Below are 18,908 nucleotides of genomic sequence, written 5' to 3'. Positions count from 1 at the left end.
TCTAAGACCTGTCAAGATTTAAAAGAGTAGCAAGATGCACTTAACTCCTTTTACAGAGTTCGTGTCATTATTAACAAAAATCACCGTATCATCCGCGTACTGCAGATGAGAGACCGAGAAGTCATTACTAATTTTTAAGTCTTGAAAAAGTCCAAGGGACTGACCTTTGTCAAGAAGAGTATGAAAGTACATCTGCTACCAAGTTGAAAAAGCAGAGGCGATAAAGGATCACCCTGAAGTAAACCCCTTTCAGGGCTGAATTCCTTGGTAGGCACACCATTGACTAGAACAGAAGCTCTAGAGAGACTGAGGATAATTGACTACCAATTTATCCATTTTGCATTGATGTTTAACTCTTCAAATAGATGCAAGAGAAACTCCCCGTCTATTGTATCGAAGGCCTTCTCAAAACTAATTTTCAAAATAACTCTTTTTTGACTACCAACCTTTAAACCTTGCAAAATTTCGGAGGCTACCAAGATGCTATCAGCAGTCTGCCTGCCTTTCATGAAGTCCGATTGAGTGGAATCTATTAACTTTGCTAAAACTCTATTTAGCCTCATTGCAAGAATTTTGGTGATTAATTTCATGCATGAGTTAATGAGGCTAATAGGTCGAAACTCTATCACCTTGGTTGGGTTATCACACTTCGGAACTAATGCTACGAAGGACGAGTTTATGCCCTTAGGGAGAGAGCCAGAGTTGAAAAAAATTTCAACCATTGAGAAGATATCAACTTTAATTACTTCCCACATTTTTTTAAAGAACTCCGTACTAAAACCGTCTGGACCCGGAGCTTTATTTGATGGACTTTTCCGCAAAGCTTCTTTAACCTGTTTAGCCATTTCTTTTGCATCTTAACTTGACCCGGACTAGATTCCCAAGTGAAAAAATTCTGGGAACATTTCTTTTATTAGAGAAAGATTTAAAGTGGCTCAAAAAAGCCATATCAATCTCTTTCTTGTCATAAAGCCACTGATTGTTCCAACAAATTTGTAGAATCTGGGTCTTGTTCCATCTTTTTTTGGTCCAGTTATGGTAAAACCTGGTGTTACGATCGCCTTCCAGTTGCCATTTCAGTCTTGACTTTTGGCTAAGCATACGAGCCCTATCACTATACAACTGATGCAATTTATCAGCTGTCTCATGCTTGTCTATGTCGCTTGCCCCGTTTTCATCTTCTTGGTACTAAAGATATTCCATTTGAGCTATTTTTGCATTTATATCTCCATTAACCTCTTTATTCCAAACCTTAACAAAAGATTTGGTTACCCTCAATTTGCATTGCAAATCTATCTTACCAGCTTGATTCCATTTCTCTGTCACTGAGTATACCAGATCTTCGTTCTCTAACCAGTGATCAAAAAATTTGAAAGGCTTGGGGCCCCAATTTCGGTTACTACTTCACAGGATAATGGCCGTATGATCTGAGTTTTTCCTGTCCAAAGTAGTTATTTCCCAACAGCCATGTACCATCCAATTCTCGTTAATCAAAGCTCTATCCAGCTTGCAGCTTGCTAAGCTTCTGCTTTGGACCACACCAAGTAAAGCATGAATTACAGAAAGTAACATCATATAACTCACAATTCAGAATGAATTTATTGAAAACCTGAGTATCTGATTCTCTATATAGATATCCTTTCCTCTCCTCAGCCTTTCTAACACAGTTAAAATCTCCAATAATGCAAACACAACTACCATTTTCCTTCATTACCACCTCCATCAATGCGTTCCAAACTACAACTTTTTTTTGAGTATTTTTGGGAGCATAAATATTCACAATGAAGACTTGAACTTTGGAGGATATTATCACTCATCTTAAACCTATCCAATACTTATTAGTGCTGATTACATCTATCTTCAAGACTGAAGGGTCCCAAAAATTAACCAAACCACCAGATAACCTAGTTGAAGGGACATCAGCAAAACAAGATACATCATTAACTCCCATTGAATACTTAACACTATCTAGCTTAATAGTGCACATCGACTCTTACAAACAAATGACACTTGGCTTATTTTTCAACACTAACCTTTTGACATTATTTCTATTTACTGAAGATGTCAATCATCTTACATTCCAACTTAAAATTGATAACTTATCCATAAGAAGACTTATCAGTTTGAATAAAGGAGGGGAGCAAAAGCTTACCTGGATTTATAAGCACTTAGTTATGTTTTCTAGTGCTTCCTTATCAGACCCCTCCACCACTAGTCCCATGAGCTTACCTGTTTCCAGGATATAAAGGGCCTCAATATTACCGACAGTGCTAGCCACCAACTGATTTGCTTTAACTTTCTTACGACCAGAGGCAGGTTTCCATGGGAATCCTGGAATATGAAATGCCTTAACAGGCATATTTGAGAATTTCTTTCTGGGACGTCCTCTTTTCTTCAAGATTTTAAGATTTTCCATGTTCTTCGCAACCATTAATATAGACGATTATGGGGCTTGAACTGGTTGATTTGATTGCAAAGAAATCATTTCACTCGGTGAATCCTGATTTTCTGAGGTTATAGCACTGTGCTCTCCATCTCTTGGCTTCCATATAGTTGTTACGGCCTCTACTTTCTCCGTGGGAGTTAATTCCAATGAGTGAGAAGGAGCATTGTCTATCCGAACATCATCCACACATTCCTCATTTGATACTGAAATATCATTAGTACTCACATTTAACTCTACCCCTTTGTACTGCTTCCTTTCACTAACTTCACTATGTACACTTTCCTCTAATTCTTCTGAGATATTTCTTTTACAACTCAAACCCCCATCTGGTTCTATCTCATCGAATTCCTACTCCTGATATCCCGAAGATTCCTCACTACAGCAAACTTCCATCATCCTACCTTCAAAATTGATCCAAAATTTACCACTTAAGTCTTCATTAATAAATGTGGCAATTTTTAAAACTGGGAGTTTAAAAGCAGATTCATTGTCAACAGCATTAGTCACTCCTAGCAATTCTCACCAGTTAAATGCTAAGTTGCTAAAAGTACCGCTGCTCCACAGTTTTAAAGGCAAGCCGAGGCACTTAATATAAGCTATTCTAGGAATAACAGTATTTTTCGAATTAGCCTTAACACAATCCAGGAAACCCAATCCCAAATGCTCAATATCAATTGTCTCAAAATACATGTGATCCTGAAACGTTAGCAGAAATTTCTTGCTGGAGATACTGCGAACCAAGATTCCCTCATAGCCCAGTGAATCTAAAATGTTAAGCCTAATTTTTTGAATAATGACCAAATGTCTTTAGTTAGAGCATTAGTGGGAAGATTTGAGACAAAGACCGTATCTACCTCAACTTTTTTAAGTTTATGAGGCATCCCATTTATTTTTGGAGCCTGAACATTTGAACTAATGTCAGATGCCTTCTTTTTTAGAAGAACATGTTTGAAAGTAGGACAGTGACCATATTTCTCCAATATTGTGTGCTTTGGGAAGACGAGTCCTTTGCTTCTTTAAGAATCCTAGAGTGAATTTGGTATAAAGCTCTGTTGATGTAAAAATCCTCCCCTTTAGTTGCCTCTTTAAAGATCCAATCATCTACCAAGAGCTTATGGTCTCTGATGAAATCATCCTCAATATCCCACACTTTTTCTTTTTTGTTTTTTTCATCAGACTTGCCCCATTCCTCCTTTGAGCCCTTACAACTCGCCTGTAAAGATTTAAGTTCCTTAATGTCACGAGCCGCTTTTAGAGTACCATAATGAATATGATTAAGCGCCATATTAATTCCTTCATCATCTCCATTCACGATCATCTCCAGAACATTAGGGTGAACAAGCTCTTTATTTGCCCAAATGAAATCTTCCAGTAACTTATCATTATCAGTTTTTTTATCATTAAAAAACTTGTTTTCAGAAGCGTTTGAGTTGATCACCATCCTATTTGCCTTCTCCCACCATCCATTATTCATGAGGGAGCGCCTCGCAGAACAGAGTGCCTCCTCATCCCCTTCTAAACATTTCGACAAAAGTCCCTTATCTATTTTTGACTTGAGGAACTTAGTTCTAGCAAAGCTAAATCTAGCAACCTAAAATTACCCTTAGCAAGAGCTGAGGCTAACTCCTTTTCCAATAAGAACTAATAGCTCAAGGCCTCATCTCTTTGCTGTTCTTTAGAAGCATCCTCTCTGTAATTAAGCTTCTTACCGGCTGACCCCTGATTATTGGAAGCTTGAAGATGATCAAATTTGAATTTGAAAAAGCCTCCCTAAATACCATTCTTTCTCTCTCTGTTCTCTCTCTCTCCATCTAGTTTTTATATCATTATAGTTTTTACATATGAAGTTTGATTCAAATGAACGGAGGTATAAAATTAGTAAACAATAAAATTAGTTCTTAACACAAAAAGTATCATTCACTTTACACCCTTAAACTTTCGTTTAGAAATAATTGTGAATTAGAAATTTGACAAAAATAAATTACACAACAAAATGCAGGTCCAACAAATTTTAACCAGAAGCATTAATTCAGTAGAATGTAGGTCTAACAAAATCAAAATGTAAACAACTTTAATATAATATTTCACAAACTTTTTTTTTTTGCTAAATAATATTCGATTAACTTGACCTTAAGTGAAATTACAATTTTCATTGTTTTGCTCCACAACCAAGCTGCCCTCTTAACCATGGATCAAACCGCCCTGGCTCCGTGTTTAACCTGTGCACTCTTGATCAAATAGAGAAAGTGCACTGATAATTAGGAGTTAAATCTCACAGAATTGTAAGTTATAATTAAGAAAGTGGCTTTCAATTAAAAAAAGTGCTAAGTACTGGAGAGATGGCGTCAATGACCCCCCTAACCGGTTTCTTCAAAACACCCTTTTAAATTTCATACAAGTACATATATACAGTGACACATATATACCTAATTTTCATCATGGATGAAGTAAAAGAAATGCATAGAAGAGATACAGCCCTCTCTTGAATTCAGGCAACTTTTTACACACAGTGATACTTATTTATGCCTAAATTTCGGCATACATGTAGAATTTAAGATACGTAGAATAAATAGTGATGGATAAAACAGAAAAAAAATAAGAAAGCCTGCGAAACAGAGAGGATGCATAGAATAAAATTGCAATGGATAAACAAACAAACCATGGTTTCATTTTGGCCTCAGATTCTATGTCAGAACAGTCGGTGGAGGAGTCCTCAGAGAAGACGAATCTGGGGACATCATATCGTTTCAGTGGTTCGTACTTGATTTTCGGGTTGTAGCGATAAAGCTCTCCCTCTGTGTTAGCAAGGATTTCTGTTTGAATTTGAGCTTCTCTTTCTTCCATGTCTATAGCTCTGATTTCCGCTTCATAAAAAAAAACGTCGTTATCAGAATTGTCAGTGGAAGAATCAGAGTTGATACACTTGAACTCTGATTTGGGGCCGTAGCCCAGCTGTTCCTCTTTGGTGTTAGCAAGGGCTTTGTCTGAATAAGGTATGTTCTTGTCTTCTGCGAGACTAGTACCTACAAGAAGTGGACAAATTAACTAACTAAAAAATTTCAAGTTCATAACTAAAGACAGTTATTCACTATTATAGGGATAATCACAATACAACCTATAAGCACTTACTGCAATGCCATCACTTAAACCATGAATATAGATTTATATACAGTAGCAACACAGGTTTAGATTTTTACTATTTTTTCTTAGAAATGATTTATGAATGATTTTGAATCATACAATAGTTTCTTGTGTAAGGTAAAACAGGGAAATATTTAAACTGGAAACTGTGAAGTACTTATGTATTATTTAATCTCAATTTGTAAGTTGACTTACATAAACGTGTTGATGAACCATCTAGTCGCAGCTGGTGCCATTTCGATATATCACACTGGAGCCCCCCTACAGTTGTGGTTCGTTGCACCGTCATAATAACCTTAGGTAGAAGCTTGCACATCTAGGTCACTGATAAACAATATTTCAGTTTTTAAATTATTCAAACATCACAAATTTGTTAATCTCCACCGCACCGCACCGTTATCTATAATCTATAATTTTCCACCATAACAAAAAAGTACCACTCCAGTGCAATGCTAAACATGGATGTAAAATAACAACTGCTATAATTAGGGAGCAAACCGATAATAACCTCAGATAGAAGCCTATAATTGATGCTAGTATATATGTTATAATTGCCACATAGGCTAACAAATGGGATAGGGGGGATGAATAATTGACATAACGGTGACCTACATAATTATGAATTTAAAAGTAGTATGGTTGAGAAATGAAAAATTTAGATATATTCAGTGTCAATTTAGGACTATTACTAGACTACAAGTTCCATTTTAACACCAAAAATTATCGTTTTTGTTTCACATATGAGTATATGACCACTAACATTAGAATGAGGCAACCAACACTAACACAATAAATTGGTAATCACAAACATAATGCAGCTAAATTCCATTTTTTTTTTAAAAAAAAAAGTTAAACCAAAACATGCTTCTCCCATTTAAATAAGCTGAGAAACACACTTTGCTCCAGCTCAAATAGTAGCAAAACCACAAATATCTCAGGAAGGTGCAGGGCAGTTATTTTAAAAATGAAATATAAACATGGCTTAATTAGCAGCCCGTAACAAATATGCAAAACTCAAGTCCTCAATTATTATCGCATACAAATTTTTATTTTCTTTTAATCATGAGATTAAAATGAGAAACTGTACATATATCTGAACTGCAAAGTAATCGATCTATCACAGGTTTAATGGTATTCCAACTATAATGTATAAAATGTTCCCCTTAACCTTATTCTAAGTTTTGAGGATATTATCAGAAAAAAGATAAATTATTTGTATAAATATATATAGTACAGGTTTCATTCACAATATGTTAAAAGAAGCAGTAAAATTTATAGAAAATAATTACAATCTACTAAGCACAGATGCATATATATATATAGACTACTTTATTATAAGAAAACAACATCAAAGAATCAAGTGGGGTTAAGAAAAAAGGTATAATAGACATACAATTGTACATGGAGACCATTGCGGAGAAACAATATTTGTATAGACTGTGTGTATCGTTTGATGCTTCTTCACTGCAAAGCAACCCAATTCAGATTTAATAAGCGGGGTTGGGTTGAGTAGGTAAACAAATACTCCTATCCTTTATCTACTATTGAAGATATTAACGCCGGTTTTAAAAAAAAAGGAAAGCATGTGGTGGGTAAATAAAGTAGTTTCACTTCCCTTCGTAATCGAGTTACCGGCGTTATTAATGCAAGTACTTTGGCTATGTTTGGTATTGCTGTTGCAGACAGCAACATCAGTTTTTTGCTGAAAAGCAGTTAAAAAACTGTTTGGTAAAATTTAAAAGCTGTTTTTCGGAAAAGTGCTGAAAAAGCAGTTAAAAAACTGTTGTTCCACCAGAGATGTGTTATTTCAGAAAATCTGTGATTCAAAGAATTAAATCACAGCTGCGTCCTAGTACAAACTAGATGATTTTCTCTCTGGATTTTTCTAAACAGCTCTGGAAAATTCACCATCTAATTACTAGCTGCTACTTGGTTTATATATCACCAAGTTTACAAGTGAAGATAAAACTGTAAAATACAATTAAAAGATTCTTCACATGTTTCTTCTTCATTTCTCTATCCAATGCAATTTAGGTTTAGCTGTGAATCTTTGAATACTTCCTTGTTTGCACCAGAATGGAATACTGCACTCCTAGAGGCTGCCACATTCCAGTTTGTCTCTGTCAACCCATGTGCCTCTGTCAGCTTATGAATTGTCACTATCAACTGTTATTGAACTAAGCATCCGTTGAAGCTTTCATCCGTTGATGACTTTATCCGTTGAAGCTTTATCCGTTGATGCATTAGCAGTTGAAGCTTTATCCGTTGAAGCACTCATCCGTTGATGGATGTTATCCGTTGAAGCTTTAGAGACATCCGTTGAAGCTTTGTTTCTCATCCGTTGAAGGCCTTTAATATCAGTTGATACTACTTCACTTATACAAAATTACAAGGCATGAAATATTTACAATTAGCCCTCCTATTTGCATATCCACTAGTAGTCAACATGACTGATAACTTCCCACAACATCTAAGAATTACAAATTAAATACAGAGAATGAAATGTGCTACAATACTAAATTTATTTCTAAGTAAAGCTACTCATTCAACGGATAGCCAAAATGGTCTTATCCGTTGAGGCTACAAACACTAGATTTCTACTTAAGTGTTTTGTTTAACTTATCATCAAACTAATACACATATTCCTAACAATCTCCCCCTATTTATGTCTACTAGAACTGTAGGCATAAATTTGGGTTTAACTTGATGATAACAAAACACTTATCAAACATCGGCTAGGTCAGCTTGTTCCTTGGAACTCTGAGAGCTTAGTGACTTAAAGGTCCTGAAAGAATTTTCCACCGCATTATTTCCTCAGGGTGGTGTTTGGGAATAAAAGTATAATTTTTGTTTAGACAGGTCCATGAATTTCTGTATAGGAGTACCGTCCTGGTTCTCCCTATCTTGCTCGACTTCTGTTTTCTCAGTATGAAATGTTTTCTCATCCTCCCCATAATCGGGGTCATCCTACATATTTTAAATCCTCATTTTCCACTTCATTATGTTATGGGTTCCTTCTATCTTGATGGCGTCCTCCCTGACTATCACATTCAGGGTTTGCCCTAAATCTTATTCCTCGAACTATGACTTTCATCTAAGATCCAGTCCTTAAGCTCTTGAACATTTGGAACCCAAATTCTGTAGGGATACCTCATTATTCCCTCATCATCTTTCTAGGTATTAATCTCTTCTCCGGTCATTGGTTCTCTGCCTCTATTCATCACTTTTTTCTTGGCACAATATGATCTTCTCCAATAATTCGGGCTGTATTGCGATCTCAAACAGCTTTTCGGTACCGGCTTCGGTTACCTTTACTTCTATTTCCATTTTCTCAAAATCTCTTGTCAACTCTCTCAAAGACATTTTCATCTTGAGTCTCTCTTTTATACTAAGGGCATTAGCCACCATTTTGGCTTTCCCTGGATGATAAAGACTCTCATAATCGTAATCCTTGATTAGCTCTAACCACCTCCTCTGGCGCATGTTGAGCTCTTTCTGCGTGAAAATGTACTAGAGAACTTATGGTTTATGTAAATCTCGCACTTTTCTCCATACAAGTAGTGCCTCCAACCTTTAGGGAAAAACTATTGCCACGAGCCCAAGCTCATGGGTGGGGATATCGAATTTTATATTCCCTTAGTTGTGTTGACGCGTACGTGATTACCTTGTTGTGCTGTATAAGAAGCACCCTAATTCCTTATGCGAAGCGTCACTACAAATCAAAAAAAATATCTCCTTTTCCATCCGGCAACGCCAACATATGGGCCGTCACCAACCTTTGCTTCAGTTCTTAAGAGCTGTTCTCGCATTTCTCTGTCCATTCGAACTTCTCAGTCTTACGAGTAAGTCGCGTTAAAGGGGCTACTATCTTTACAAACTTGAACGAACCTCCGGTAGTGACCGACCAATCCTACCTCTGGTAGTCGCCCTAACCATGGTCATCAATTCCTCAGTGGTCGTTTATTCATTCTTGTCAGGATCCTTCACGGCATCCTTCTCAGCAATAATCCCTTCTAGGACAACATCCTCAACCGCTACATCCTCAATATGAACATCATCCGGTCCCGTGTTAGGACGCTCTATCGGATCCACAATCTGATCTCCAATACCTAATAAAATATCATCGCGTTGTTGCTCCTCAACCTCAGGGTTCGGAGTCCCGCTACCATATACGATAACGAACTACGCCTCTATCACGATATTTATAAGGGTTCCCCTAAGGGTTTTAACTGTCAGTACTACGTTAGGTAGTCCGACTATGAACTTGGAAAGAGTTCTTATTTATCTTAGTGAACTTATTATTTTAACGTCACTTCATCTCTGAGGTTTATAACGCTTAGCTCTGATACCATTTCTGTAACACCCCCAAATCCGGGGTCGGGGATCCGGGTTGTCACGAGTTCCATTTCCCTTAATAACACCTAATTCTTAAACAATCATCTACTGCGTACTGTGACCCCACAATATACACACACACCACAAGTTATAGTCTCAGAGATGAATACCAAAAATAATATAAGTCATTTTATTCCACAATTATAAGTCATTACACCTCAAAAGGGTTTCTGAATAAATTTACATATTATTTGCCATTATTACCATTCATAAATATACATAAGTCTGGTACAACAAAAGTTGAAAGCCTAGCCTAATGGTAGTTCCTACCTCAGCTACAACGACATCAACGCCTACAGGAAACTGCGGAATGTTTCCTAACTGCTCACGAATTGGGAGCTTAATCCTGTTCATCTTGTCTATCTGTTGTTGTGTGATGAAAGAAGAAAGCAAGGGTGAGTAACAAGCCCACCGAAATAATATGTATTATAATTAACAATATATGAGCATTCTCATAGTACTCAAGAAAGTCTTGGTTAAGAAGAAATGAACCAAGGTTGATATCTTATCGCGACCAAGTCGCAAAATATTCAGTATATATGTATATATACTTTTCAAAATCTTGGAAGTCCTCTTCCATGCATAATATACACAGAGTTCCAGTTTATAACTGTATAAAAATATCGTTGCAAGGTGATCTCATATATCTAACCTTGTCTCTACATTTTTATGAAAATCTTTGACATGCATAAGATAATCATTTACTAGATATAAGTTTAAAAGATGAAGTTACAAGATACTCCAATATACTTATATCTTTTCTGAATACTACTTGAACTGCCACCGTTCAAGTTATAATTAGTTTCAAAAGTTCATCACATAGATGAGACTACAAGATAAGATTTGAATAGATTCAATCTTTGAAATATCATTGAATGAAATGAAGTTACAAGATACTTCATTGAGTCCCGATATATATATATTCATATATATCTCCCATACATTTCCTGAAAACCTCTGTCATGTAAAGTATGAACAGAGTTGCAATATCCAATGAATTTGGAAAGAAAAGAATTTTGGCATAAACCCGATATCTTGCTGATCAGGCAAAAATACCAATAAGTAACATTTTCTACTAGTAGATGGATGAATCCCCCACCGGTCATCACCCTGTCCTCATTAGGACCTTGTGCTGGACCGCCAACCGGCCTCTTACGGGTTGATGGACTGCCACCCAGCCACTTACACTTTGATAGACCGTACGCCGGCCTGTCGCTTATGCCGACTCAATTAGATGGACTTACTTCCCGAATGTTGGGTAAGTAATCAATTCATTTATCAAAACAGCAACCTTGTTGCGAATATAAAATACACCACAGAGCCGGATCCCTCAGGTTTTGAGCGAGTATTTAAATCCCCTTCAAAAGGAGGATCTTAAATATAAAAATGAGTTTTGGGATCCGCCCTAACTTTTAAAAATCATTTTGAAGACTCGAAAACATTTTTAAGAATGTTTGGAGTAATGCTGATTTAATGAAATAAATCAGTCCCGATACATTAGAAAATATCTGAATATTATTATTTAAATAATATTCCCATAAGGATAACCTTTATAAAAAAAATTGAAGTAGAAGTTTTAAAACTCATACTTGAAATGGATATTGAATAACCAAAGATATACTTATACGAAAGTATGATCTTTATTTGAATAATCGAAAATAAGTTTGATTATTGAAACATTATTCTTTAATAAAATAAAGAATATTATTTAATAAATAAGCGGAGTCATAAGTCCACGAATGAATATTCAAAATAATACTCATTAAATAAAATAAACGGAGTCATAAGTCCTCGAATGAATATTCAACTAATAATATTCATTAAATAAAATAAACGGAGTCATAAGTCCTCGAATGAATATTCAACTAATAATATTCATTAAATAAAATAAATAGAGTCATAAGTTCTCGAATGAATATTCAACTAATATTCATTATTTAAAATAAAGTTATCGAATAAACCTTATTCGATTAATAGTTTTGAAAACTATATCTATATATATATAAATATATATATATATAATATACTCGGGAACATCGACTCCCGGTTTAGAAAATGTTCACCTTTGGGTCCCTTATACTAAGGGTATATGCAACAACTGCTTATCTCTAGCATAGGTATTATGCAACTTATAAGCTTTTGAATCAACAATTAGATATCAAGATTACAAAACAGGCATGCATATAAATATCATATCACATGCTCCAATATATCACAAGACTTTGCTAATAATAATCATGCACTTATCACAAGATAATGCATATACATATATACATCACAACAAAATTATAACAGGTAGAAAACTTGCCTGAGTGTTCCCGGTTAGACTTAAGCTTAGAGTGGGTCCGATAACCTATGAACAACAACATAAGTCGGAATTAAACCACGGTCGCTTAAGAAACTAGACTTTAACCAATTGAACCCTAACGTTTGCTTATGGTCACTTCTACGCTTAACGAATCACATAAGTCGTTCGAGTACCCTTGGCTCCACCATTTTTAATAAATTAACCATTAAGAATTTTAAGGCGATTCTTTCGTGAGTACCCTACCAACTGCCTAATCCACTTTAAATAATTGTTTCGTACTCCAATTAGTCATTTAAGGGGCCTTAACCAAGGTTTCAAAGTAAGGCGAGGGGTAATGGTTCGTTTGCGAAACGACGTTATTTAAAACGGTCGTTTCTCCTAAACCATACATCGGAACCAAGTGATCCACATATCAACCAAAACGAAGCTTACGACACGCTCTAGCTAAACATGGCAATATTACAGATTGTTTATTGAGTTTTCTTTCCTGAACACTAAGAACAAGCAGTTGAATAAAAATGGGCATTACGACGGCTATATTTACGAGTTTTTCAAGTTTCTCACTACACCAAAACCTCACCAAACAACCCACAATCATTAACACATCAAAACCTCAACTAAATAATACTATACCAGTCCTTATTCTTCAGATTCTTCATCTCAACCAACCACAATCAAGTTTTATTAACTATAACAAGATTCATTCACCAAATCACTCCAAATCCAAATCAAACTACTAATAATCAAAGGTCATGCTTCTCATTTAGAAAACCAACCATCAAAATCACTAATAATCAAAGTAAAGGATAGGGTTTGAAGTTTATACCTTCCTTGGGAGGTTTTAAGTTTCTAGGAAGCCTTAAGGAGCCTCCTACAAGCTTGATCTTTCCAAAGAAATCAAGAACACAAAGTTAGGCTTTGAAGTTTCTAAAAGTCCGATTGAAAGGAACTGTAAAAATGAGGGTCTTACCATTCTTATTTGGATGAGACTTGTGAACAAGAGTTGTAGGCCATCTTAATACCTTTCCAACGAGCTATAGAACACAACATTTGAGTGAGAAATGAAGGAGATACATCAGTTTTAATATGCTGGTTCTGTTTTGGCCGAGAGCAATGGAAATGGGGGAGGAAGATGAGAGCTTGTGTTGACTTGAACTTGTGGTGGAAATGAAATGATTTTAGGATATTTACTTGACTAGTTGTTTTGTTTAAATTAGTGGAAAGTGACATAAGCATGGTGATGTCATCAAGCTTACATAATCCTTGCCACTTGTGTCATCCTTATGGTGGAAGCATCTTTTTAAGCTTAATCCTTATATTAAGATGTTAACTAAGTGCATTAATCTTGCACTAATTGACCCTCCTCCTTGCCTCTTGCATTACTTAGTCGTTTAATTATTTTACGACTCGTTTATTGTTCATTCTCGTTGATCGTTTGAGGGATCATATCTGGGTTCTCATTACTTGGGTTCCCCTAAACCTTTCTCAATATTTCATATTCCTTTTATGGTCCTCTCTTATAATCCTTGAATTTAAATCCTTTTAATCATGTTACCTTATACTCAATTCTTTCGGTATCTGGTGGATTTTCGGGAAAAATCAAAGTGTTCGAATTTGGATTCTGACGATCTTTACATACACTTATATACCATATGGAGTACTAATAAGATCTCAGAATATCAATAAAAGAACTCCTACATAGTGTGGCATGAAAATTTTTCTTAATTAGCATAATCAGCAAAATCACTATTCATCAGTGCTTCAAAGATTCCAAAAATTGGGGTTATTACACCTCCCCTCACCACTCACACCCTGTTCACTTCCTTCAGGGTTTATGGTAGTTGTTACAACTGTTGTCTTTTGAGAAACAATAGAGGTGGTTTTCTTTGACTTGTGTTTTGGAATTTTAGTTTTGGTGGCTTTGGTAGGAATCTGTTGGGACAAAGACACAGATTCCATTGCCACACTAGAAGGCAAATAAACAATGGGGTTAGAAGAGGTAGGAGTTGCAGAAGTATTTACCTCACTTACCTGAGGTGCATTCATTATTGGTAAATATACCAATGGCACCTGGCTGTTGAGGTTAATTCTCAAAAGGTCTGCAAGGACCCTTTTCTCTTGTGCCCAGCATTTGAGTTTATTACTCTCATTAGTTATGACCAAACCTTCAGCAACATGGTTAGCCAATAACATAAAGAATCTAGCATAGTAGATGTTATGAGGTCTATTAGCTTTGTTACCTAACCTGGAACCTAATTCTAGCATGACATAGTTGCTAAAATTAAAGTACCTATCAGAAACTAGCATATAGAGCATATTAACAAGAGATGAAGTTATGGCATCAAAATTGCTAATCTTCCCAGAGAAAACCTTGATAAAGGCATCTCCAAGAAAACTCCATTCTTTCCTAAGGCCCTTTCTTCTAATGCTCCCTAAACTAGCAGAATCAAAAGAATAGCCTATGGAATCTAACATAGCAGATACATCATTATCAGTGTGTGGTGTCATGGCATTATTCTCAGGTAACTTAAAGCAAGATTGTATATCATCACAGTTAATACAGTAATCCTTACCTTTGAGAGAGAAAGTAATGGTCATATCTGTGTATTTGAACTCTGCAGTTGTCCAAATCTCCTCAATTACCTCACAATAGATAGTTGGGGCTTCCAGCATTGCATAACTTAGTTTGCAGTTCTTGATGAAGTCCATCATCTTGTGATAATCTGAGTGGGCTTCATTCTTTTCCACCAAGGCTACGAAATTGTTCTTTTCTTAAACAAAGCCAGACTGAGACATAATCTTGACTACTGATGCCATTGTTGTGAGTAGAGGTTGCAGAGAAAAGATTGAGAGTTTTGGGAGAGAAAGAGAGTAAAAATTGCAAGAAAGCGTAAAGTGAAAATAAGAATTCAATGGGCTTTTATACTTTCTCGAATTAAAACGTAAATAGAATGATTAAATAATACTTTTAAGTAAATTACAACCGTTTGAGAATAAAGAAAACTGTAGAAATTCTGAAAACTGCCTTTAATACAAATACATACAACTGTGTATATATGTATCAACGGTTAAGTAAACGAATCAACGGCTGTGACTCACTTAAAGTAACTGATGTGACACTTCAATAGATGAGGTAAATAGTTATCCGTTGAAGATTAACACAGTTTTTATTCGTTGAAGGATAAAATTACTAGAAATGTGTTTGTCTTTCAACGGATAATGAACATCCGTTGATAGAACAATTTTGGCTTTCAACGGATAGGGAATATCCATTGATAGAATAATCTTTACTTAAAGCCAACTTTGTTCTTGCAACAAATTCATTTCAGGCTCCAATGCAAATTATAACGAGGACATGAATTTATGAATAATTAAGCATACCTAGCTCACTTACTAATCTTGTGAATGTTGATTTATCAAGTGGCTTGGTAAATATGTCTGCAATCTGCTTTTCACTTGGAACATAATAAAGTTCCACTGTACCTTTCATCACATGTTCCCTTATGAAGTGGTACTTGATGTCAATGTGCTTGGTTCTTGAATGCTGCACTGGATTTTCAGTAATGGCAATGGCACTTGTGTTGTCACAGAATATAGGAATTTTGTCAACAGTTAGTCCATAGTCAAATAGTTGATTCCTCATCCATAGTATTTGTGCACAGCAACTACCAGCAGCAATGTATTCAGCTTCAGCTGTTGATGTAGAAACATAATTTTGCTTCTTGCTGAACCATGATACAAGCTTATTCCCTAGAAATTGACAGGTGCCAGTTGTACTTTTCCTGTCTATTTTGCAACCTGCATAATCTGCATCTGAATAGCCAATTAGATCAAAACTAGACTCTCTAGGGTACCAAATTCCAAGATTTGGAGTCCCTTTGAGATATCTGAAAATCCTTTTAATAGCCACTAAGTGAGACTTGTTAGGGTCAGCTTGAAATCTAGCATAGAGAGATGTAGAAAACATTATATCAGGTCTACTAGCAGTTAAATATAAAAGTGAGCCAACCATGCCTCTATAACTTGAAATGTCTACAGACTTTTCAGCCTTGTTTAATTCAAGCTTGGTGGCAGTGGCCATGGGAGTTTTTGTAGATGAACAATCCATTAAGTCAAACTTCTTTAAAAGATCATAACTATATTTAGTTTGACTAATGAAAATTGCACCACTAACTTGTTTAACTTGTAAACCAAGAAAATAAGTTAGCTCTCCCATCATGCTCATTTCATATTTACTTTGCATTAACTTAGCAAACTTTTTACAAAGCTTATCATCTGTAGAACCAAATATAATATCATCTACATAAATTTGAACAAGTGTTGTAGAGCCATTAACATTTCTAAAGAAAAGAGTTTTGTCAACAGTACCTCTTGTGAAGTGATTATCTAGAAGAAATTTTGACAAAGTCTCATACCAGGCTCTAGGTGCTTGCTTTAGTCCATAGAGTGCTTTCAACAGATAATACACATAGTCTGGAAAATTTGGATCTTCAAATCCTGGAGGTTGGCTTACATAAACTTCTTCCTCCAATTCCCCATTCAGAAATGCACTCTTGACATCCATTTGATAGACCTTGAAATTGGCATGGGCTGCATAGGCTAGAAAGATTCAGATGGCTTCAAGTCTGGCAACTAGAGCAAATGTCTCATCAAAATCTATTCCCTCTTGTTGAGAATAGCCTTTAGCAACCAATCTGGCTTTATTCCTTATGACGATGCCATTTTCATCCATCTTGTTTCTGAATACCCATTTTGTGTCAATAGAACTCTTGTTCTTTGGCTTGGGTACCAGCTTCCATACTTTGTTCCTTTCAAATTGGTTTAGCTCCTCTTGCATTGCTAAAATCCTATCTGGATCCAATAGAGCTTCTTCCACTCTCTTAGGTTCCTCCTGTGATAGAAAGCTACTATACAGACATTCATCTTGAGTAGCCCTTGTAGTTTGCACTTTAGATGTAGCATCACCAATGATCAGTTCAAAAGGGTGATTCTTGGTTCATTTCCTTTGAGGTGGTAGATTAGCTCTAGATGAGGTTGCCTCAGTATTGTCATGATGTGAGATAGAATGTTGATTGGTTGAAACTCACCCTGAGTTGCTGATCCTTTGAAAGGAATTTGGAGTTCTATCAACTGATGAAGTGAAATGATTATCCGTTGACAAACTGTGATCAACGGATGCTTCATTATGAACTTCAACGGATGATGCACTTTGTCTTTCAACGGATGCTGCATTGCTTCTATCAACGGAAGCTGAATTATGACTTTCAACGGATGCAGCATTCTGTGCATTATCCAAAGGCAGATTTTGAATTCTTTTCGAGGTGCCTTCTCCATCATTCTCATCTTCACTATTATCACAATATATCTCAACGTTGTCAAATTTGAGTCCTTCATGATGTCCCTCATCTTTTAGTCCATCAATCTTTTTATCATCAAACACAACATGCACAGATTCCATGACAATGTTGGTTCTTAGATTATAGACTCTATATGATTTTCCAGCAGAATAACCAACAAATATTCCTTCATCGGCCTTTGCATCAAACTTCCCTTTGTGATCAGGTTGATTCCTTAGAATGTAGCATTTGCAACCAAAGATATGCAGAAAGTTTAAAGTTGGTTTTCTTCTCTTGAACAATTGATAGGGAGTCATGCCTTTTTCCTGATTAATTAGAGAAATATTCTGAGTGTAACATGCACAGTTAACAGCCTCAGCCCAAAAGTATGTTGGGAGTTTTGACTCTTCAAGCATTGTTCTTGCAGCTTCAATTAGTGATCCGTTCTTCCTTTCCACCACACCATTTTGTTGTGGAGTCCTTGGAGCTGAGAACTCATGCATGATCCCATTTTCTTCACAGAACAACTTCATGGTTGTATTATTGAAATCAGTTCCATTATCACTCCTGATATTCCTTACTTTGAAATCTGGATGATTGTTGACTTACTTAATATGATTGATAATGATTTCACTAGCTTCATCCTTTGATCCAAGGAAATAAGCCCATGAAAACTTTGAGAAATCATCTACAATCACTAGGCAATATCTTTTCCTTGAAATTGACAATACATTGACTGGTCCAAAAAGATCCATGTGTAGCAGTTGTACTGATTCATCAATTGCTGATTCAAGCTTCTTACTGAATGATGCTTTCTTTTGCTTTCCTTTCTGATAAGCATCACACAATCCATCCCTTGTGAATTCCACTAGAGGGATTCCTCTAACTAAGTCCTTTTTTACTAGATCATTCATTGTCTTGAAATTCAAATGGGACAGCTTCTTGTGCCATAGCCAACTTTCATCTGGACTTGCTTTGCTGAGAAGACAAGTAATTGATTCTGAATCTATAGAGTTGAAGTCAGCTAAGTACACATTCCCTTTTCTAACTCCAGCTATAACCACTTCATTGTCCTTCTTACTTGTGACAACACAGGCTTCAGAATTGAAGGAAACAGTATTCCCTCTGTCACATAGTTGACTGATGCTCAATAGATTGTGTTTGAGACCATCAACTAATACAACTTCATCAATGATGACATTTTCTTTTGAAATCAAGCTATATCCCATAGTGAACCCTTTGCTGTCATCTCCAAAGGTTATGCTAGGGCCAGCTCTCTCCT

The 18,908-nt window shown here is 35.9% G+C and overlaps 1 protein-coding gene across 2 annotated transcripts; it reads right to left on the bottom strand.

Moving 5' to 3' along the window:
- Positions 1 to 4,440: 4,440 nt before the first annotated feature.
- LOC141719058 (uncharacterized) lies at positions 4,441 to 7,139 on the bottom strand. Of its 2 annotated transcripts, none has more exons than XR_012574015.1 (4): positions 6,981 to 7,139; positions 5,783 to 5,911; positions 5,106 to 5,469; positions 4,441 to 4,674 (listed from the first exon to the last, which is right to left on the bottom strand). XR_012574015.1 is itself a non-coding variant. In XM_074521442.1 (4 exons), the coding sequence occupies exons 2-4, from the start codon at positions 5,901 to 5,903 to the stop codon at positions 4,596 to 4,598; spliced, it is 555 nt and encodes a 184-aa protein (XP_074377543.1). In that variant the 5' UTR covers positions 5,904 to 5,911; positions 6,981 to 7,139; the 3' UTR covers positions 4,441 to 4,595. The 2 variants fall into 2 exon arrangements, 1 of the variants encoding a protein (XP_074377543.1); XM_074521442.1 differs by having other exon boundaries at positions 4,441 to 4,665.
- Positions 7,140 to 18,908: the final 11,769 nt, after the last annotated feature.

This window comes from Apium graveolens, chromosome 4, assembly GCF_009905375.1.
Source record: "Apium graveolens cultivar Ventura chromosome 4, ASM990537v1, whole genome shotgun sequence".
In the NCBI taxonomy this organism is placed as follows: domain Eukaryota; kingdom Viridiplantae; phylum Streptophyta; class Magnoliopsida; order Apiales; family Apiaceae; genus Apium; species Apium graveolens.
The sequence above is the reverse complement of the archived record's forward strand: the minus strand, read 5'-3'. Positions and strand labels throughout refer to the sequence as shown.